Source organism: Mercenaria mercenaria, chromosome 19 (genome assembly GCF_021730395.1).
Source record: "Mercenaria mercenaria strain notata chromosome 19, MADL_Memer_1, whole genome shotgun sequence".
In the NCBI taxonomy this organism is placed as follows: domain Eukaryota; kingdom Metazoa; phylum Mollusca; class Bivalvia; order Venerida; family Veneridae; genus Mercenaria; species Mercenaria mercenaria.
This window is the reverse complement of record NC_069379.1, coordinates 7,319,040-7,343,683: the sequence shown is the minus strand read 5'-3', so window position 1 is coordinate 7,343,683 and position 24,644 is coordinate 7,319,040. Positions and strand designations below refer to the sequence as shown.

The 24,644-nt window shown below is 33.8% G+C and overlaps 1 protein-coding gene across 1 annotated transcript in view; it reads left to right on the top strand.

The window, feature by feature from the left end:
* The window catches only part of LOC123543482 (fibrillin-1-like), a 77,740-nt gene that overhangs the window by 19,035 nt on the left and 34,061 nt on the right, over positions 1 to 24,644 (top strand). The window contains exons 7-16 of the mRNA XM_053532100.1: positions 4,178 to 4,315; positions 6,606 to 6,740; positions 8,704 to 8,856; positions 11,128 to 11,219; positions 11,842 to 11,951; positions 13,526 to 13,692; positions 14,947 to 15,090; positions 18,672 to 18,818; positions 21,743 to 21,892; positions 23,218 to 23,364. Of these exons, the coding sequence (XP_053388075.1) occupies positions 4,178 to 4,315; positions 6,606 to 6,740; positions 8,704 to 8,856; positions 11,128 to 11,219; positions 11,842 to 11,951; positions 13,526 to 13,692; positions 14,947 to 15,090; positions 18,672 to 18,818; positions 21,743 to 21,892; positions 23,218 to 23,364 (1,383 nt within the window). The remainder of the gene's footprint in view (positions 1 to 4,177; positions 4,316 to 6,605; positions 6,741 to 8,703; positions 8,857 to 11,127; positions 11,220 to 11,841; positions 11,952 to 13,525; positions 13,693 to 14,946; positions 15,091 to 18,671; positions 18,819 to 21,742; positions 21,893 to 23,217; positions 23,365 to 24,644) is intronic.

The following is a 24,644-nucleotide window of genomic DNA, read 5'->3' as shown; positions in this document are numbered from 1 at the left end:
GTTATCTATGTTTAGAACATATAAAACATTACTTTATAGATAAATTTCAATTTAAAGGAAAAACAATATTTTTATCAAGACATTTTACCTCCCTTTTTAAATTGATTTAAAAGGAGGTTCCAGGGAAGATATAGCGTGTCTCTTCCTCTTGTGGGATTTGGCATACCATAAAGGCATTTCATGCAAAATGTGGTGCTTTCTTCACAAATGGTAACATCTTTGCCATTTTTTGATCCATATTTTACTCGCTAGTAAAATACAACAAAAGGTGTAAGGACCATATGGTCAAAATGCAAAGATCAGGAGTATATTTTTTTCACTTTTCCTAGATCATTAATTAAGTAATATGGAATATTCGTACGTGTCTTGCTTCATTTATAGTCAAAATTATCTCTACAGGAAGTACTTGTACTAATCATTCTAATAGTATTGTTACCTATTACTTGAGTAAAGAAGATGTAAGTGTTACAGTTTCTGACATTAAATATGTCTGTGATGCATGTATATAGTCAATATAGTTTTCCGATTTGTTATCATGCAGATTGGCAAACTTCATGAACTAGAACCATATCAACTTTTGGTCAAGTGACACCGGATAGATAGGATAGATGTAGTTTGATTTCAATACATTAATTGAATGTATATGCGTTCATAAATAGTTTGCATATAACATTGTATTTAAATGCTGCAGGACATAGAAAATACATACTACAGCATATTGAATTATGGATGTTCTAAGTTTACATAAAGTACGTTATAATGAAGTAATCTGTGTTTTTATGATATGACTGTAATTTATGGAATAAATGCAATTAATGGAACATATCTCAGATAAGATTTTTCATATCCCCTACCGCATAAAAAGCTCTTCTAAAATGTTGAAGAGTCCTGCGTGTCTGAGTAAATTAGGTCGCTGACTTCAATGCACTTTCCCCTGGCCGACAAAGGCAGGTTCAAGCGTTGAATTTATCATGTGAGGAAGCCATCGAGCTGGCTTTTGGAAATTTCGGTGGTTCTACCCACGTGCCTCTCCGTGGTGAAGATATGCACGGAGGCGCAACTGGGGTCTTCCTCCACCATCGAAGCTGTAAAGTCGCCATATGACTATAATTGCGCCGGAGCGCTATTAACCCAACAAAAACAAATAAAAGGATGAAATTTGTCTATTTAGTTGTTAAGTATTTTTCTACATTGATCTTAATGACTTCATAGCGCAACTATTTAAATAGTGTTTATTTTGGCTTATTATTATAGCTTAAGTAATTTTCACGATATCTGACTTTATGAAGTGACCGACAGTTGACCTAAACTATGTTAATGATTTTGTACCAGTACTGACTTGTTTTTCCTTGATCAAATTATGTGCTCCGTGACTATTTGATAAAAGTCATTGTGACGGACATCATTCGTCTTCCACCTCTGAATAGTTAGCTGTTACTATCGGATAACAGGTTTTTACTGGACAGGTATAAAATCAAAGAACACCGGTAAAGTTAACGACCCGCCGCCACATAGTTGAAATAATATTGAAAAATGGCGTTCATCCGAAAACAAACAAACAAAATTTGTCAAATTAGCATGTAGAACAATTGCTTTCCATGTACACTATACTCACAGCCTTTTAATTTCCTAGTCCTATGCTGACTAACTTTGTTGCGTTTATATCACTCCAACACAATCATGGGTCAAATGGCGACTGATAATGATGTTTCCTGTCAAAGCTTTGCAGATATCAAAGATATCATATTATATAATGCAATTTTTCATAGCTAACTGAAACTTTGTCATGAAAATCCAAGGTGTAATGATTTAAACTGAATTGACAAACATCGATCTTTTTGTTTTGTTTCTTTATTTTCTTTTTGTCTGTTAGTCAAAAATCAAGCTATAACTGTCTGTAAAAATGTACAATATTTACCTATAACTGAATACTTATGCTTTACGAAATTTTTCATATATTACATATTTTAAAATAAATGATTCACTTCAATAGTGCAGATTTGTGTCATGAATGTCTAAATGTTACTTGACCCAGTGTCATTGACTCTCATAAAATTGTCATTCAGTATATGAAGTTTTGCACAAATTATTTTACTTGATATTTTACACAGTCACATCATAGTTATAGTTTCTGACATAGTCAAACATATTAATGAAATGGGCCGAAAAGATTTTGTCGCATTCATCTCAAAAATGTTTGACAAAGGATTATGGAACATTACAGGAGGTTTAGTTTTGCATCTGGTACTACATGTGCGATGTCACTCAGTCAGACCAGAGTTATGGTCAATGACTTAGCTATAAATAGACATAAATTGCTGAAAATTTCAACTAGCAGATATTTTACCTAGTGTAAATAAGCCATATACAGTGAAGTGAAGAGGGTATACCAATTGGTACGGGAGCTCACGGACTTTTGTTTATACTTTTTTGGAACGATATTTCATATCCTCCATAAAACCCCATTTCTTAAGTGTCAAGGCCGTGCCTATCTATATTTTGTTCACTTATGTTTGTTATAGGGGAGGTAAAACTCACTTGTAAAAATATTAGAGGGTAGAGTAAAGTTTACGTCTACCAGATTTTTCATTGTTTAACTACAGTAACTATCTAATTGTCAGTAAATGTTTATATGCTAAACAATGACAACAGTAACTAATTCATAAAAAAAAATGAAGAGCAAACTGGATATTCAAGGTCAATGTTAAATTTATATAAAGATACAAAAATTTGCATATTTGAAATTTACTTTAATTCTTAAAAAAATAGTTTGATATCATAATCACTCATACTTATTTATGTTATGTTTATATATCAGCCAAAATCAGAAATATAAATCTTATTGCAAAAAGTCAAGGTCAATCCCGATAATTAAAGGTAAAAATTCATTTTCATGCCAAACGGCTTTGACACTTAAGAAATGGGTTTTCGCGGAGGATATGAAATATTGTTTTCAAAATAGTATAAACTTCTTTTGGTCCCAAATGTTGCAATAAAAGCCCGTGAGCTCTCGGATCATGTGTCTTATATTGCTTTTATAATATTGATGATTTTTTTAAACATTGTAATAAGAAGATTAAATACTATAAATCAGAGTACAATTAATATGTAGGAACACATTTGAAAATAATAGCTCCTACTTCTTAGACTGGTCTATGATTTTGCAGTTGATATAACTTTTGGTTCTAAGTATGACAGTTGGGACCCTAGTTATTTTGTCTACTTTCCGAATAATACGATAATAAAAGTAAACAATAATTGTGTTGAAAAGAATCCTAAGGAAATTATTGTTTAGTGTTAGAATGTATGGGAGGTGTGATTTTGGTGTAATTTGATTGTAAATGCAAAATATTATTATTATACCAGATTTATATATAAAATATATTGCATTGAGTAAACAGATAAATCAAGACACTTTGACTCTTTCCTAGCATTAAAAGCACATGTTTCATCACAAAAGCTAAATTAATATCTTATTAAGAGTTAATTAAAAAACAACCTAAAAATATTCTCCAAATAAACCCCTATCTGTAAATCAGATTTCATGAAATCTTGACTTACGGCTGGATTGATCTTTTGTGACTGTTGGAAGGGCAGACATACGAACGAGCACACAAAGGACAGAACAAAAAAAGGCATGTATGGACATGCATATTCTCAATATCGCCATCAAAGAAATCATGGCAAAATATCTTGTAATTAATCTACCAAATGTTCTTCATATCTTTTATCTATATACCTAGTAGCAGAAACATAAAAGGAAATACATTTTTCGGCATTACCATTTGATCATTTTAAAAAGTATCGTTAACCAAAATTATGTGGCGAAATAACTGACCGACGGAAAGACAGAGGCAAATGATAGTCCTTCATTTTAGGTTTTTTTACGATAGGACTCTCAATAAATCCACATATGATAAATATTTTATTTAAAACAAGCATATTTTCTTTTTTATATCATATTTTGTTGGTTTAACTACCTTCAGAAAAATCTGTACGTTCGATATAATTTCGCTGTGAAATTATAAGACACATTTCGTTCAATTATTTCTAAAGTCACTAACAGACATACAATTAGGCAAGTTTTGATATTGCATTGTTTTATATTTCGACCTTATTTGTCGATATTAACTTATAAATTCTAAAGTTGATTGAAAAATATAATTTGTCTTCTCAGATTTTAATGAGTGTAATTCAACTACACATACATGTCATGGAGGCAATTGTCAAAACACTGACGGTGGATGGAATTGCACTTGCAACAGAACGGGCTTTATACGAAAGGAATTATCAACTACCGCAATATTTTGCGAAGGTATATATACGTTCATTGTTTGAATACTCTTAAAGCAGACAGAATTACTGAAGCAGTAAAACGTTTAACTGAGCTGTATTATATGAATTGATACATCTACGGAAGTACTGAATGTATGTCTATTTAAATATCTGACTAACTTCTTCTTTTGAGAATTCGTCTTACATTGAGTAGGAATTTTCTTATGTAAAACAGGCATAAACCTTTAAAAACTATTAATATATCATATATTTCACGCCACCGTTAAACAGAACGTATGTTCTGCTCGTTGTCTGTCTGTCGTCTCTTTTGTCTGTAGGACGATCAAATTATTGTCATTTGCTTTCCGATCGATAGCTAGAGCCTAGGTATGTTTGTCTATGGTCAGTAAATGGTCCACTTTTTGAGAGATAAATAGGTCAAAGGTCGAGGTCACTTCATCTTGAAACTGAAAATAGTTTCTGATCATTATTTCAAGAACACTTAAAAATAACCCCTACTATTTTTGCGGCAAGTTATCCAATGGTCATAGCGACCTGAGGGCTAAAACGTGTTTTTCCTGAATAGGTAAGTACCCCTGTAGCCTTTAACCTTAAAAGATACTATACGAGCTATGATTTGATGCTTGAGACTAAACACAATTTTGGCTTGTACATACTCCGTCTTTTTTTTAATTCATAGGATGTCTCCCCGCTGTTTCAGGGATCAGTAGCTAAATGATTAAGGTCATATTGAAATGACCTTGAGATTTGAAACGGTTTACATATGAGAACTCTTAGGTCTTTGGTTTCAAACGTGATAATTGCTTGTTGTCAGTAGATCAGTCCTAGTATATTTGGTGGCATTCAAAAGTCAAGGTTATAGCACACAAAATTGCATACCCAATGGTTCGTGATTCATTCTTTTAGCAAAATAATTATCATACAAAAATGTGTGTTGGTTTTACGAAACAATTCAAATCACATGTCAACGTATCGTGAAACTTTATTTAAAAACAATGAAAATAAATTTCACATATATCTATTAATTTTTGCCGCCTTAGGATACAGATATAACGTATAGATTTAGTAATAATTATATAGGCATACAAGAGGGTTGTGTCATAAATTCAATGACATTTTACCATCGGAATAATAATAAAACAGTTATATATTTATGTATAAAGATGAAGACTATTACGTACCCTCTTAAATACAGAAATATGTAGACTGAGACACAAACAGCTACAGTTCTGTATTAGTTTTAGCATATTTATTTGGTATTTTACATATTTGCAAAACATTAAAAATAATTATTATTTTTACCGATGTGACTTAAGTACTTGATCTTCCTAATTGTTAGATCGGATGGAGACCCTTTCAAATTCATCTTTCTGTATAATCAGGTTTCCAATATTGCCATTTTTATTTCCACCAGTCTATTCTTATTTTGTCCAATTATACGACTTCTTTCAGCAAAAGTTTGACTTAAAGGGACTGTACATCAGATTTTGACTAAAATGATACTTCTTAAGAATTGAAGTTACGTAATATAATGAACATAAGAACATGAACGTTTGTTTGTAAAGAATAAAAAAAAAACGAAATCAAGAAAAATCATGCCCCAGTCAGTAATCGAACCCTGGCCTCCATGGCAATAAAATCTTTCCTGCAATCTTGACCAATACACCTCGGAGTGATAATTACTTCACCAAGGTTAATTGTAAAATTTATAACAAAGAACAGAACAGAATATTTATCTAAATTTAAGCATATCAGCTTATCATTTGTCTCTATGATTAAGACAGTTTAGCTCCGGTACCCAGTTACAAACGCTTTTCAGTTTTAATAAAAACAATTAATTATCGTGTATTTCCATAACATATGATTTTTTTACTTTATCATTTAACTTTTTGAAGATTAGAAATCATAGTCCTGTGATAAAAACATATCAAAAACTGGAATCTCAGGTTAAATATATTTTTTTAAACGTCCGCTTTAATTTCACATTCAAAATTTCAATGCAAGAGTGGCTAGCAGGAAGGTTTTCTGAACATGACCCTCTATTGATTGTCTTCGGATCCAGCACTGTTACTTGGAGATGATTTTATTCAGATTGATTTTCTACATAATGTTTGACAAAGGTTCTGATTAAAAATGCCGCCACGGAAAAATAGATACAGCTGTTGTAAAAGAACCCTGATTGGTGCAGGATTATGCTCACTCTGTCATTCTAACAATTAATAATTATGTTCACTGTGTCATTCTTATAATAAAAAATCACAATCTGCTTGTTTATAATTCATTGTTTTTACTGTTTTGACTCTGCTTAGATATAGACGAATGTACAAATACAAGCTATTACTGCGGGGGAGGAGAATGCAGTAATTTCGTAGGGAGTTGGAGTTGTGATTGTCCGTACGGGTATTCACAAAACTGGACTTCAGTAAATAATATTACATGTGCAGGTATTTTTTTTTATTTATTATGTGCAACTTACATCAATACAATCATCGTAAACTTCGTTTCAACAGTCTTAATGCAAAACAAATGTCGTTCAAACACCATGCAGTATATTTATTGATATAATTTTTTAATTTAATTAATTAATTATTAACCAGCTGTTTGATCCACATAATATGTAGCAGATTTGATTTTGAAATTTCGGATAAATTTTGCAAGTTCAAGACATGTGTCTCATTTAAAAAAATCTTCATTAGTGAAAGAAGGATTCTTTGTCATTTTAAGTTGTCTTTGATGCGGTAAATTTTGATAATGGAAATTTCGTGGTCCAAAAGTACAAATGTTTATCTTTGCCTGTATGAAACTGCCCGAGAACCATTTTGATGTCTCTTTTTTAATGAAATTTAGGCAGAATGATTGCCTTGATGACACCTAGGTCATGTTTGAATATGGCTTATCTGGGGTCAAAAGGTAGGACATTAGATCAAATCAAAGAAAATCTTTGTGTATGCGATAGAGGCTGTATTTTTCAATTGATCTTCATGAAATTTATTCAGATTGATTGCCTTGACAAAATCTAAGTCGAGTTCGAATATTGGTTATCTAGATTTAAAAACTAGGTCACTAGGTCAAATCAAAGAAAAACATTGTTTATGCGATAGAGGCTGTATTTTTCAACTGATCTTCATGAATTATGGTCAGAATGATTGCTTTGATGAAAATTAGGTCGAGTTTGAATAAAGGTCATCTGGAGTCAAAAACTAGTTCACTAGATCAAATCAAGTGAAAACCTAGTATATGCGAAAGAGGCTGTATTTTTCAATTAATGTTCATGAAATTTAGTCAGAATGATTGCCTTGATGAAACCTAGGTCTTGTTTGAATATGGCTTATCTGGGGTCAAAAACTAGGTCACTAGGTTAAATAAAAGAAAAACTTTGTGTATGCGATAGAGGCTGTATTTTTCAATTGATCTTCATTAAATTTGGTCAGAAGATTGCCTTGATTAAATCTAGGTCGAGTTTGAAAATGGATCATCTTGGGTCAAAGAGTAGGTCACTAGGTCATATCAAAGAAAATATGTTTTTAAACTCAAGAAACCACATATATGGTCCAATCCTAATGAAAATTGGCCAGGATATTTGTTTCCATGAAATCACTAGGTCAAACATGTTAACACTGTTATGGTGTGACCATCTGTGTTTCTTAGGTGAGCGACCTAGGGCCATCTTGGCCCTCTTGTTTATTTTACAAACAATTTACATGGACATGTTACTGTTATGCTAATGTAGTTTCTGTTTCTTCCCTCGAGTAATTATGAATGATATATGCTATGAATGGTATTGCCTTGCACTTAAAAAGAAATTAAGCAGACCCTTTGGTACAGAAAAATGTTGACCAGCTAGTATCGCCACGAAAATTCATAGCTCTGATGAGCTTTATTTTATCCAGATGTTACCAAAAGTTGCACTCCCATACTAGTTGAATGTTGCTTTATCCAACTGCAGTATATTTACCAACTTACTATTAAAGCATTGAAACTATGGCTGTCGTCATGTCTGATTCTTTATAATTTTACAATTTTTCGAATTTCAACAAGGTAGAATTAGAGCTGATAATTATCAATCAGGGTCACAAGTACACAAGTCGCTGTTAAATTCAAGCAATTTGGTACTAACTTTTGTCTTGAAAGTAAGATTGGCATATACAGTACATGTTACCGGTTAGAAATGAGCAGCTATAAAATAGTGAACAAGAATTATATCACTCGGGGATCAAAGTATATATTTTTGAAGCAGTGTTTCTTTATTACCATAATATTAATTAATATAGCATCAAAATAACCATTTCATTTTCTTACGTGAGTTTTAACAGGCATTAACATACATACATTGTATGTTTGACATTGATAATAACATTACTCAAAATTATTTGTAATGCGTTTATCTCGTCAAATGTTGCATTTTAGATGTAGATGAATGCATCATCAATAAAACAGAAGTCAGTAATTCATGCATCAAAGGTATTTGTAAAAACATACCAGGGAATTGGAAATGTAATTGTAACGACAGTGTATACAGTACCCTCAAGCGTCTTGAAAATGGAACATACAGGTGTCTCGGTGAGTGACGTACTGCTTTGATTTGATTTTATTCGTCAGTTTTAATCAGTCTCTGGTATAGAGTTGTCTTTCTAGACCTCACTTGTATCTCTTGCAACGTCTACCAAGTACTACGCCTGCATCGCGAAACAACAATAAAATGTCCTACAGTTACCATTCAATAATTCAAACAGCAAGTGTTGCCACTTCAAACACATTAAAAAAAGGGAAAAAAATGTTGGGATTATTGGCGAGTATCCTTAAGCTGAACTGACAAAAATAGACCGGATGACACAGAACAAAAGTTATATTTTTCAGTATCATTTATGATACTGAAGCTATTTTGCTTTACTAAAGTAGTATCTTTTTCAGCGGCGCCCTAAGGATTCAATTTTTTTTGTTCAAGCGTCTTCAACAAAATCGGCATTACACGTTGACATTGGAAAATGTTTTAGAGGCGGAAGTAATAGAACGAAAATTTTTCATGGGAGACTGAGTTTTTCTATAAAGTGAAATCAACGTATTTCAAAGCATAAATAAAAATATACTGAATACGAATGCCTTAAATCAGGTATTCAGAATGTCTTGTGTCATGTCTTATTAAATATATAAAAGCCAGAAACCTGTCTGTATTTGTTTGTTAACCAGGTTTTCAACGAAAACCTGAGTTATTAGATTGGGGTAGATGTCGGTCGGGCGGGCGGGCGGCGGCGGCGGCGGTGGTGGCGGCGACGGCGGCGGCGTCAAACTGGTGTTTCCGGTCAATAACTTTTGTTTCGGTAAAGGTATTTGAATAAAACTTGGTATGTATGTAGCCTATATCAAGACAAAGGCTGGGATTGATTTTGGGGTTTCTGGGGTCAAGGTCAAGGTCACTGTTACTTAAAATAGAAAAAGGGTTTCCGGTCAATAACTTTTGTTTCGGTAAAGATATTTGAATAAAACTTGGTATGTATGTAGCTTATATCAAGATAAAGGCTGGCATTGATTTTGGGGTTTCTGGGGTCAAGGTCAAGGTCACTGTTTCTTAAAATAGAAAAAGGGTTTCCAGTCAATAACTTAACTTAGGAATGAGCTGTCATGATGAAACTTGGTGTATAGAAAACTTATATAAAGTTGTAGCTTTGGATTGATTTTGGGGTTACTAAAAATATGGTTAGGGTTAGGTTAGGGTTAGGGTTAGCATATCTTCTACATGCATGGAGGGATTTTGATGAAAGTTGGCACAATTGTTCACCATCATGAGACGGAGTGCCATGCGCAAGAACCAGGTCCCTAGGTCTAAGGTCAAGGTCACACTTAGAGGTCAAAGGATACAAGAATGAAAAATTTGTCCGGAGCATATCTTCTTCATGCATAGAGGGATTTTGATGTAACTTGGCACAAGTATACACCATCATGAGACGAAGTGTCTTGCGCAGTTCCCTTCTTTAGAATTACTTCCCTTTGTTGTTACTATAAATAGCTTATATTGTAAGTTTTCATTACTAGACGTAGGGAAAAATCGAGACCACTTTTCTGTAGTACAACATGCATGTTACATCCAATTTTGAGGTGTATTTTGACCAATCTGTACCTGGTAAGGATTTCTGTGTGGACTTACAATTTTTTTTTTTTTTTTCTTTTTTGTATTTTTTTTTTCTTTTTTTTAAGATTAACTTCCCTTAGTTGTTACTATAAATAACTTATATTGTAACGTTTTTATAATTGACCGTAGGGAAAAACCAAGACCACTTTTCTGTGGTACTTCATAGTTGTTACTTTCTAATTTTAGGTGTATTTTAAGGTATCTCTACCTGGTAAGGAGTTTTTTAGAAAAACAAAAGAATTACAATGATTACTAAACAACCACAAAATTAAAAATTACATCTGCAAATACAGGTGCTAGAGTAAAGAAATTTGCTGTGACGGGCGTATATTGTGACATTCTGGCACTCTTGTTTATTCTGATGAAAAGTGTTGAAAACCTGGTTTCGTGGCATTGCCGCGTTTCTTGTTTGTGTTTTGTTCTGATTTTTCTGCTGGGATTGGAGTCATTTAGATATAATTTAAACTAAATGGGGACATCTAGGTTTTGATGGTTGATAAGCCCAAAGATGCTCCTCCTGGTTTATTTTAGACACGAGTAAACAATCCACGCCCAAAGCGAGGTTTCAAACTCATATCAATGAGGGGCTAGTAATTCGAAGACAGAACGTGAAATACTCAGCATAAACTTGTTCTGTTATCTATTGCGATTTAAATAAAAGTATTTTTGCTGCCTGATAATTATAAATATATTTTATTATGCAGGAGACTTTAGATATATAGGACATGCGAGACTTGTGTGGTTATCAAAATCAAAAGTTGTCAAATCCAAAGTAGAGGATTTCTTTAATACTACGGTAATTAAATCGCATGATTATTTATATATTTCTTTTAATTTCATTTAACTTTATGATAATGTTTTAAATATTATAAACTACGGTGGCATAGAGGAGACATAGGAAATATTTTATTTATCACGTGCGCATGTGTTAGCTAACACGTGCGAACGTGTTAATTAACATGTGCCCACATGATAACTATCACGTTCGCACGTGTTAGCTTCCACGTTCGCACATTGTAGCTAACACGTGCGCACGTGATAAATAAAATTGTTCCTATGTGAACGTGATAGCTGTCATGTGCGAACGTGATAAATAAAATATTTCCTGTGCGAACGTGATAGCTATCACGTGCGAACGTGATAGTTATCACGTGCGCACGTGATATTTAGAATATTTCCTATGTTCCCTCTATGTCACCGTAATAAACAGGTAGTGGAAGATTAGATTTTGTTAGCAACTATATGATAGATTTAAAGCTAAACGCAGATTGTTATAAATTTGCAGTCTTATCTATTAACTTACACACAAACACTGTGACTAAAATTGCACTTTTAAACATTATTCTGGATGACATCACATTGTAAGTGTTCTTATTTGCGAGAGAAGTACTTAATATAGCCGTCTATAATTGTTTCAGATTTCAGATTTGTTTTCAAAGTCAAAAGAATTTCCTTTTGACTTAAATAATGAGTCTTTCTCCATGTCAGATGTTTTCCGAAGTTTATCGGTCCATAATGTGAGCATTAGGTAAGTAATCCGCCGTCTTATACTGTACAAATCATTTACTTGATAACATGTCGATTAGACATATATTCAAAATTCATTATATATCATATTTATACTACTAAACATGTAAGCATTCTTCACTATCTCGTTACGGAGATGAAATTAATATGTTATTTTAAATGTTGTATTTTCGGGATGGGTATGCTGAGAGCACATGCGGCAGGTAGCTCAATAATTTAAGTATTTTCCTTGAAGTTAAGTAAACAAGAAATCCTTATCTCTATTAAATTTATAACAATACATCACTCAAATTTGCGAAAAGTTATATTTTTCGTTTCATAACTTAATATTTGATATCTGATCACAAGATTACTTATAATGATTATGTTTCGTTATTTAACCTCAATTTTGATACCGAGCTTAGCCAGTATCGTCGAGATACCGCTCTTGAATAAGACAAACAGTATGAATTCACGGCGTTTCCACAATAACTAAAGTATGCAGTCTTTGATATCAATCATTCTTATACAGAATGAGCATATCTGTAAACTTTAAGTCCAATTTGATTATCAACAAATGATAATATATATGAGCCGCTCCATGAGAAAACCAACATAATGGGTTTGCAACCAGCATAGATCCGCGCAGTCTGGTCAGGATTCATGCTGTTCGCTAACAGTTTCTCCAATTCCAGTAGGCTTTAAAAGCAAACAGCATGGATCCTGATCAGACTGCGCGGATGTTGGTCGCAAACCCACTATGTTGGTTTTCTCATGGCACGGCTCATATATTATAGACTTATCTAAAACTGGAGAACTTGAGAGTGTCGGCAAAATAACTTTTTTGCTTCTGTCATAACCGTATCTAAGTTCGATTCTCAGCTAGTGCAGACTCCTTTGGAGTGTTAATTAAATGACCCTAAACTTCGGAGGTTGGCAGAAGAATAAGGAGAGTATCTTTAATGTGAAATATATTTGTTGTGACGAGCATGTATGTTACTTCGGCATGGTGGCACATTTCTATCACGAGTTAGCTAAGTAGCTATTGCTTTGCTGCAAAACATTATCTTGATAAAACAAAGTTTTCTGAAAAGATTGTCCCAATAATCGGACGTTTCCTGGACTTATTTTTGCTATTATTTATTGTATTATCTCGATACATTTTGTGTAAATGCCCAGAGCTGCCATTGATCAGCTAGGAAGCAATATCGGTACTTTCAGAAATTATCTTGATACTTCAAACTTTTCTTAAAATTTTATCTCAATAATCTTAGTTTCCAGGAAATAAAATACAATATCTAGGCAAATTATGTATCGCGATAACGGTTTCAGAAAAATGCACAACTTTGCTGGAAAGTTTAAAAACTTGCCAAGATAGCTACCTAACTATGTGGCAATTTCAAGCATATAGGCGAAATCTTGCGTTAAAACATTACCAGGAAATAAATAATGATATCTAGAAAACATTATATAATGCTGTATTTTTGTCCAGAAAAATGCACACATTTCCTGGAAATTTTACAATATTATCGTAACAGCTTAAGGCAGAAATATGCTACAATACTTCGGCATTCCGTTTATTTTGTTTCCTTGCAGTTCAGAAATTGCTGTGAATGTTACCTATATTCTTCAAATTGGAGAGCCATTAATATCACATGAGATTGCAGATTTAAAGAGAATTATCTTCAGTGATGATATATCTACTATCAAAGCTAACGATGGCCGGGATACTGTATTGTTCGATACTCTGTCGATATATAATGGTAATTTTATTAAACACGTGTTCAAAAGAATTATTGAAATGTATGAGTGATGTATATCTGGGTATTCTCATATGTCAAATATCTTTTTCACTGAGCAAAAACAATGATCCTACTAAATTTTGACAACATTGTTTATTATTGGATGTATAGAGACGCTAACCACATAGGTAGAGAAGAAAATCAGAAAACGATGTATATACATAAAGGTTGATCCAAATTTAATGTTACTTATCAGCCAAAAAATCCTGTTAAATGAAAAGAAAAACACCAAAATTCCCATCCGAAGTACCTTGATATATTTGCAATAGTTTTTGAAAATAACATAAGAAATATTGCTTACTTATCGAGACACCACAATGCACAAAAAGCATGGTAACGATAATTGCCATTTCTCTTTAAAATTTCTAGAGCAAATATAAAACAAAAAGGTTATCTGGGTATAAACCTAGGTCACTAGGTCATACCACAAATAGTTTATACCCGATCTACATACAAAATGGTCAGAATATTTGTTCTTTATAAAATTTATGTCCAGTTTAAAACTCGGTTATACTGGGTCAATAACAAGGTTGCTTTGTTAAAACATATGAAGACCTTTTTCGCACTATAAGAAATTTAGACAGAATCTAGTCTTCAAGAACTCTAAATAAATTTAAATATTGCGTTATGTGGGATTTAAAACTAGGTCACTTTGTCAAATCATAGAAAAACGTCCTTTACAACCAATAGACTTAGAAGCCTTTACTTGATTCAATTTCAATATCGTTCGACATTTTGTAAAGATAAACATTCAGATCAAGACACAATACGATTGCTTTGAGCAAACATTTTAATCTATGGAGTGTTTAGAGCGACACTGTTTACGTCTGACGACGACGGCGGACGACGGCCACTGGGCGATCACATTAGCTCACCTTAACCACTTCTCAGATGCATAACTTGTAATGTGGAACAGTATTTCAATATAGTATGATTATGGTAGGTCACAAACTTTTGGCGATATGTATAACACGAATTCTTCTCTGACGGACAGACAGACGAGAGATACAGCCATATATATACCTCCCGTTGCGTGGTGGCATAATAAGCCGACCTTATCATCATGGGCATGAGTTTTCTACCGCACATAATGAAACTGAATTATGTTGAGATGGTCCCCTTAAAATATATATTGCCCTAGGTGTTCACAGTACACTTCCTTTGAATTATGCATTACTCGATGCGGTAATGAAGGTTTTCTACTGTCCTTTTCAGATTCAGAATGCAGTATATGTGATATAGAGGGACAGACAGGGTGCGACTTAAATACAACAATATGCGATGGTCATGATAATGGAACTTACAGTTGCGTCTGTAAAACAGGCTACAATTATACAAACGATTCTTTTAAATGTCAAGGTAAGTAGAGTATCAATATCAATATTACTTAATATTTGGGAATCACATCAATTTTAGCTCACCTGTCACGTAGTGACAAGGTGAGCTTTTGTGATCGCCCTTCGTCCGTCTTCTTATGAACACGATAGAGACCACATTTTGCAAACAATTTTAATCAAACTTGCACATGGCTTGTATTGGCATAATATGTCAGTTTCATTCGGAAACTATCCAGATCCCATCATGGGTTCCAGAGTTATGGTCCCTGAAAGGACCAAAATGTGCTATGTTTTGGCTTGTGAACACGATAGAGACCACATTTAGCAGTCAACTTTAATCAAACTTACACACAACCGGTAATGACATACTATCTCGGTTCCTTCCGAAAATTAGCCAGATCTCATCGTAGGTTCCAGAGTTCCGGCCCCTTAAAGGGCCAGTATTTGCTATTTTGGCATTTGAAGCCATATAGAAACTTTATTTACGGTTTGATTTAATGCAAACTTACAAAATATATTCAACAACAATAGATCTTTATTTCCATTATGAATCTGTCAGATTCAATCATAGGTTCCGGAGTTATGGTCCCTGATTGAACCCTGAAATAGTCAAAATTTGTTAATTTGTTTACATTTTGATCAAGATAGAAGTAACATTTTATATTTGATTGTAACTACACTTACAGACAACTTAAGTCACAATCAGATCTCAATTCCTTTCGAAAACCAGCTATATTCCATCATGGGTTCTAGAGTTACTGCCCCTGAAAGGCCCTTTCAGCCATATAGAAGTTCATTTATGCTTTGATTTTATTAATACAAACTTGCACAGAATGTTTATCTCGAACATTTCTGGTAGAAATTCGAAACTCGGTCATATTGGGTCAAAAACAAGGTCATCAGGTCAAATCAAAGGAAAAGCTTGTAAACATAATATGCCCTCATTTTCGTCGATGCTTTACCAGCATGTTTTCCAATTTATTTTTCATCCTAATATCGCGCCATAATTTGTTATTCTGTGCAGTTCCTGCAATTATTTCTATCTAATTCATGATCATATTTCTGCAGATTGATTTATCTAGACATTTCGGTTATTCCTCAGTCATTTACGTTTTCCTTTAAAAAATTGGCCAGATTCCATCATGAACTATATCCTCTTAAAGGGCCACAATTTGCTACTTTGGCTTTTGCAGTCGTATAGAGACTTCATAAATGGTTTGATTTGATAAAACTTGCAAAATATCTTTAACAACAATAGATCTTGGATTCCATGATAAATCCGTCAGATCCAATCATTAATCCGGAGTTACAGCTCCAAACTTTGATAATTGTTATCTTGCGACATGATGGAAGTGTAATTTTACATTCGATTGTAACCACACTTGTACACAACCTAAAACAATAAGATCTCGGTTTCTTTCGAAAACTACCAGATAACATCATTGATTCTAGAGTTACTGCCCCTGAAACGTACAAACTCTTCTATTTTGGCCCTTTCAGTCATATAAAAGTTTTATTTATACTTTGATTTTTTACAAACTTGTACAGAATGTTTATCTTGATGATATCTATGATAAGTTCGAAACTGGATTATGTTGGGTCACAAACTAGGTCACCAGGTCGAATCAAGTAAAACACTTGTTAACATTACGAGGGTTGTCCCAGTAAATCGCGAACTTTTTTTATTATTTCGAAAATAAGCAACGCATCAAATAATTGTTTCAACTGGTGTTATCTCAATGTATTCTCGACAGGACTACAGAGTTTAAAAATTAAATATCTGTCATATTATTTGAGTGTATTTTAAATAATGGACGGCAATCAGTGCTAGTCGGCATACACTTAGTTTTACCCCTACAAAAAGAAGTGGCTTCCTTTTAAATTCAAGTAACTTTCCCGATATACATCTCACACGATTAAAGTTTATATCGTTGTTAATGGCAAGATGTGGCGCGTAATTATTGTGCGTTTCAGGTCTTTGACATCACTTATATTAAGATGGTGATGTAATTTTGAAAGTAACGGTCACACGTATTTTCAGAAAGACAACATCAGATAAGTTCGCGGCGCAGAAAGTATTAAACGTATTTTGTCGACCTCTCTTTGAATCACTCGCCCAACCTTCCTTAAAACGTTTACCCGACTTCGAGAATTTTCCACGTCCCGTTCTGTTTGTGAAGAAGTCAATAGTGCGACCTACACAATATTTATTTAATACTTTCTGCGCCGTGAACTTATCTGACGTCGCAATTTCAGAAAGTGCGTGCGACCGTTACTTTCAAAACTACATCACCATTTTAAAGCAAGTGATGTCAAATACTTGAAATGCAACAAAATAACGTGTCACACATTGCCATTAAAGATTATATAAATTCTAATCCTATGAGATGTATATCGGGTAAGTTACAGGAGTTTAAATGGAAGCCGCTTCTTTTTGTAGGAGGAAAACTTAGCGTGCGCCGACTAGCACTGACTGCCGTCCATTATTTAAATAATACTCAAATAATATGGGAGATATTCAATATTAAACTATTAGTCCTGTCGAGTATACATTGAAATAACACCAGTTAAAGCAATTATTTCATGCGTCGCTTATTTTCGAAATAATAAAAAGTTCGCGATTTTCTGGGACAACCCTCGTATAGAGGCCACTTTCAAGATATTATCTTCATGAAACTTGATGAGAATGTTTATCTTAATAATTTCTAGGCCAAGTTGAATCTTGATGATGTAGAGTCAAAAACAATGTCAACTAATCAAATCAAAGGAAAAGATTGTTAACACTCTAGGGGAAGTAATTTTGACCATATCTTCACGAAACTTGGCACGAATGTCTATCTTGCTACCGTACATTAACAGGCTCAGTCAAACCGAGCCTGCAACATTTTCATTGTTTATCATGTTGGGCGACCTTTGGAGTTTGAGCTTGTTTCCATTTTAACGTCGCACCAACACAGGTACAGGTCAGGTTGCTACTTTCCAGCTTTGATGTTGCAGGAAAACCCCAGGTGTCCCTCCATGCATCACGAGCATGCACCAGGGTAGAGCTAACGCAATTCCTATAAGTGAGCTTGAACCAATATCGATGAGTGATTTGGAGTCAGCGATTTTAACCACTCGAACACGGAGGCACCGTAGATTTATTTTAGTAATAAGTTCGAAATGAATTTAATATGCATTGTCCAATATTATCTAATTATGAATCGATGCATGTAAGTCGGTGTTGAATTTCTATAATACTGCAAAATTCTAAGACTTTTTATAAGTTTCTTACAGGTTATGAAATAAATAACAATTCAAGATATTGCTTAAACAATACATAGTGAAATAGTCATAACATCTAAGAGTCGAAATTCTATTTTATTTTCAGGCCAAATGAAATTGCTTTCTAATTTAAAAAAAAAAGCCTTTACGCCCTTCATCCATCTTTTTCCATAATTGAAGTATTCACTAGAACGCCCCCATCTCCGACATGTTGCCATAGTAGAAATTGCAGGAATATTCTGTTATACACATGTATATAGTTGTGTATAAAAACTGGGCTGTTAATATGTATGAATAAACTGTCGTAAACTTTTAGTGATACGTTTTCCTATTTTATAGATATCGATGAATGTAAAGAACCAGCTAACTATTCTTACCAATGCCACAATGGAGGGAACTGCGAAAACCTCGTTGGTAACTGGACGTGCAAATGTCCATTTGGGTTTGAGTCAAAATTTCTTGACATGAATAATATCAGCTGCACTGGTAGGTTTTTGCATGAAAACAGGTAAAGGGTTTAATTTCAGCATTTGAAATGGTATCATGAATTCCGATTTGTGATAGTGTTAGTGTTAAGTGAATTACCTAACTAGACTCAAACATGAAGAGAGATGTTGAATATAAACCTGCAGTATTTAGTTACTAGCCCACGCTCATTCATTGTAAACAGACAGACTACACGCTTAACATACAATTATTATGATAAAAAAGTACGTTTAATATATATTTCGGTCAGAATAGCGACCAGAACTATACAAATATTCACGTTTCAAAAAAGCTCATCAATCTTTTGCCCCCGACTGTTTTGTATAAACAAGCAGGACATAGAAATGGGCTTAGTCCGTCCGTCCTTCTGGCCGGCCGTCCGTCCGTTGTTGCGTGATACTTCCTATCCTGTCCGTAACTCTATCATCTGTAAAGTAAATTTGAAATAACTTAATTTTAAAAATCGGAGAAAAAATGAGAAAGTTAAAGGGATTTAAATATTTGGTCAAATTGGCCGCCATTTTGTTTACATGGCAACAAAACACAAAATGGCGGATTTATTAAATTTTTAGATACACATTTACTTATTTCTGTAAAAATATTATCTACTTTTTCCAACTATAATGAAAGAAATTATCATGTTTTACACCTTATACTCAAGAAACATATAAAAATTAGTCTTTTTAGCTCACCTGTCACGAAGTGACAAGGTGAGCTATTGTGACCGCTTGATGTCCGTCGTCAGTCGTCCGTCGTGCGTCGTGCGTCAACAATTTGTAAAAAAATCTTCTTCTTGAAAACCACTGGGCAGAATTACACCAAACTTCACAGGAATGATCCTTGGGTAGCCCCCTTTTAAAATTATTTAAAGAATTGAATTCCATGCAGAACTCTGGTTGCCATGGCAACCGAAAGGAAAAACTTTACAAATCTTCTTCTCAAAAACCAGAAGCTCTACAGCTTAGATATTTGGTGTGAAGCATTGCCTAGTGGAACTCCACCAAGTTTGTTCAAATCATGACCCGGGGTCAAAATTGACACCGCCCCAGGGGTCACTTGGTTTTACGTAGGAAAATCTTAAAAAATCTTCTTCTCAAAAACCAGAAGCCCTAGAGCTTAGATATTTGACATGTAGCATTGCCTAGTGAACCGCTATTAAAATTATTCAAATTATAACCCCGGGGTCAAAATTGACCCCGCCCCAGGGGTCACTTGATTTTACATAGGAAAATCTTCAAAAATTTTCTAAAAATAAACCAGAAGGCCTAGAGCTTAGATATTTCACATGTAGCATTGCCTAGTGGACCTCTACAAAATTTGTTCAAATTATGACCCCCGGAGTCAAAATTGACCCCGCCCCAGGGGTCACTTGATTTTACATAGGAAAATCTTCAAAACTCCTCTTCTCAAAACCAGAAGCCTAGAGCTTAGATATTTGACATGTAGCATTGCCTAGTGGACTTCTACTAAATTTGTTCAAATCATGACCCTGGAGTCAAAATTGACCCCACCCTAGGGTCACTTTATTTTACATAGGAAAATCTTCAAAAAATTTCTAAAAATAAACCAGAAGGCCTAGAGCTTAGATATTTCACATGTAGCATTGCCTAGTAGACCTCTATAACATTTGTTCAAATCATGTCCCTCGGGGTCAAAATTGACCCCGCCCTAGGGATCACTTAATTTTACATAGGGAAATCTTCAAAAATTTCCTAAAAATAAACCTGAAGGCCTAGATCTTAAATGTTTGACATGTAGCATTGCCTAGTAGACTTCTACAAAACATTTTCAATTCATGACCCCCGGGGTCAAATTGACCCCCCCTCATGGGGTTACTTGATTGTACATAGAAAAATCTTCAAAATTTTCTAAAAATAAACCAGTACGCCTAGAGCTTAGATATTTGACATGTAGCATTGCCTAGTGGATCTCTACAAATATTGTTCAAATCTTTACCCCCCAATTGACCCCGTCCCAGGGGTTACTTGATTGTACACAGGGAAACCTTCATAAATTTGCTAAAAATAAACCAGGAGGCCTAGATCTTACATATTTGATATGTAACATCGCCTAGTAGACTTCAACAAACTTTGTTCAAATCATGACCCCTGGGGTAAAATTGGCTCCGCCCCAGGGGTTACTTGATTGTACATCGGGAAATCTTCAAAAAAAAATCTAAAAATAATCAGTTTGAAATTTGAAACATGTAGCTCATATTACTCAGGTGAGCCATCCGGGTCATCATGACCCTCTTATTAAAGGTTATTTGCTAAATAATGTATTCACCAGTGTGTAAATGACGTCATAAACACACTAAAATGGCTGCCTCAGTTATCAGCCATGTTCTTAAATTTCAAACTGCCATATCTTTTTCAATAATTGTCCGATTTTAAAAATTCTTTCAGCGTTATTAAATGCTTGATGATGACTTTCATATATAATTAACTTGTATTTAGACTTTCCTTACCCTATAATGCTCCTCATAATATGGCGTGTCTTGCGCTAGACCAAGACAACTAGCTCTAAAATCAATGTCACACTTAGAAGTCAAAGGTTAATGGTTAACACTGTGTGTTTCTTCTATGGTTCATAACTCTTCCATTCGCCGAGGGATTTAAAATTACTTGGCACAGATGTTCCCTATGATAAATTGATATGTCATGTGCAAGGTCAAGACCCCTAGCTCCAGAGTAAAGGTCACACTTAAAAGTCAAAGATTAACATGGTCTATTTCTTGCCTAAGTGATTTATCAACTGATTTTAAAATTACTTGGCACAAATATGAATAAGTCAGAACAGCTGTTTTACCATACGTGAGATTCATGGCGATACAAATTTATATATGTTTATATCAAAACATGAAAATCACCTATACTTAATTTTCCTATTATTCTATATTCACCATAATATACATCTATTTTCAGATATTGATGAGTGTAGTGATAATAACACATATCGCTGCACTGGGCCTGATAACTCAACAACCTGCAGCAATACATATGGTGGGTGGCAGTGTGAATGCAGAGACGGGTATACCGCGAAAAACAACTCATACGATGACAGAGTTTGTGAAGGTATTATAAAGTTTATGTCTGATCAGACGGTGTTTAAAAAATAGTTGATGTTGATTTATCACCTTTACAGCATTCTATACTTTTAACACAATGTCAATTTCTTGCGGTACCACCATATAAACGTAAGAGTCATGAATTTTTCATGCAATTTGCCCAGATTCAGTCACATCAGTTGTAAAAACTAATAACAAGATACTACACTCAACAAAATTCCTTATCGGTCAGTTTATATTTGTATTACTATATTGTCAGTAATGCATGTATTTACACGAAATTTCACATGCCGACATTTGAACAGGTACTGCAGCTAATTATTATTTTTATTTTTGGCGACGTTAGGTCAAAGTAACCGCATTAGGCGTTTTGCCTAAAATTGGATATTTTGCACGTGCAGTGCATGTGCACCAACATGCACGTGTTCGTTTACAATGTTGGCATTACTTACGAAAGTCCAACTAGAAAAACACATATTATGGTGAATTTGACACGAGAGCAATTGGATCGAGCTGTCGGAATGTTGCTAGCTGTGACACATTTACGACACGTGTGTAATTATTTTTACAATTTCAATAGAATTTTGATGTAATTTGTTTGTAACTGTTACTTTGATGGTTATTTCCATTTGTAACCTTATTTCCGTTAACAAGAACCTTCACTCATTGGTTATCTACCATCCGCGCTCTTTCGTCGAAATTTAACCAAAGTATAATTCAATGAAGTGACCGATTTTGAATGTTGTTTTATAATTTCGACAGCCCGGGCGCGTTGCTCTTGTGTCAATTTCACGATGATATGTGTTTTTCTAGTAGGACTTTCGTCAGTAATGCCAAAAGTGTTCATTAACACGTGCATATTGGTGCACATGCCATGCACGTGTAAAATATGCTAAATTAGCCAAAACGCATAAAGCGGTTACTTTGGCGGTGAGTCGGTCAAAAATAAATCAATAATTAGCTGCAGTACATATTTAAATGTCGGTATGTGAAATTTAGTGTAAATACTTGCATTATTTTCAAACTAGTAATACAATAAAAACTGACCGATTAGGAATTTTGTTGAGTGTACGTTTAACAGTGTGAAGATAGTAATGAATCGTTATAAAAGTTTCAATTTTCTTAAAGGAAATGTATCCTTAAATTTATGTTTTCTGATGTATTAACACTCCTACAGCCAACATTTTATTTTTGTTTAAATTTTTATTATTTGCTGTTGAAGGAATTTTCACGGATATTCCGTTATTTTACAGAATGTATGTATTCTGTGATGTATCTTTGGTAGAGTATATGAATAGACAGTCTGTTAATAATACATTTACTGTTTTGTAGATATTAATGAATGTAAACAACCATTTAACAACACTTACCACTGCCACAACGAAGGGAGCTGCGAAAACGGCGTTGGTAACTGGACGTGCAAATGTCCAATTGGGTTTGAATCAGAACTACTGGACACGTTTAATTTCAACTGCACTGGTAGGTTTTTGCATGAAAACAGATCACAGTTTTTGCCCTTAAAATGTAAAAACATCAACTCGTTTATGGTGTTATTGCTTAGGAACACGTTAACAATCTGTGAAAGCATGCAATAATGGGACACTGGATATATATACCGTTTGTAAAGTTCCAAATCAGATCATTATAACCACAACATATCAAATAATGAAAAAGATTAAGGATAATCAATTACAACTGAATGGATGTGTTTAGGTTAAGCCTGGAGAATATCACAATGAAATTTGGTAAGAATTTGGGCAATTGACAAAATTCAACGCATAAATCGATACCAATTACAAGTCTGCAGTATTCAGGAATGACGTTACTTAGCTATTTATGACGTTACTGACGTTAACTTAATTTACTTCTTAAATAAAAATGAAAAAAAAAACGAATATCGCATATGTCATTGTACGAAAGAAATTAAGAAATATGCTTCTAATTTAAGTTTACTTGTTTGTACTGATTAAAATAAATGTAAAATTTCTTTATAAAACCTTATTTTTTACTTATCCTATTTGTCGAATCCTCTATTTTCAGTTCGTAAAATCGACATTGTATCTGAGATAGGATCTAAGACAACAAATATTTTAGTTCCGTATTCGCATTGTTTACTTTGTTGTTCCTTAAATGTGATTCCAATGAAAGCCGGCATAAAGTATCTGACGGGTCTGTGAAACTCTTTTGGAAAGTTTCAGATTTCGAGGAATATATTTAGAACTAAATGGTTTATTTAATGAATAAGTTTTATCACTTTCTCAATTCTTGGAGAGATAAACTCATAGCTTTTCAATTCGTTCAACTATTTCGGTATCTGGGTAGAACTTTTTCTTCCATTCAATTTATAGCTCATGTGATCGTCGTTGCTTTAGTTTGAAATCAGATGCGATGCTGCATAGACGATGGGCTAAATATAATGGTATTTTTAACGGAGTGTTTTTATGGAAAACAAAAAAGCTGATACTGTTTGCTGTCGGTAGACATATGGAAGATGTCCTTTTTTATTTTGCCGTTTCCTTTAATGACTTAAACACCCAGAAATGGCAACTGTGTGTCATTAAATTTATGTTTGGATGTAGATTGTTTAGTACATTGTATTTGTTTTAGTTAATCTAAATCTTCTTTTGAACTTGACCACAATATAAAAATGTGATCATGAAACCTTTTTCCGAAATCCTTGACATAATTTGCAAACTAATGTCCACATTGTGTAAAATTTGATCACAATTTTTTTTTTCTTCCAGACAATTTTATACTAA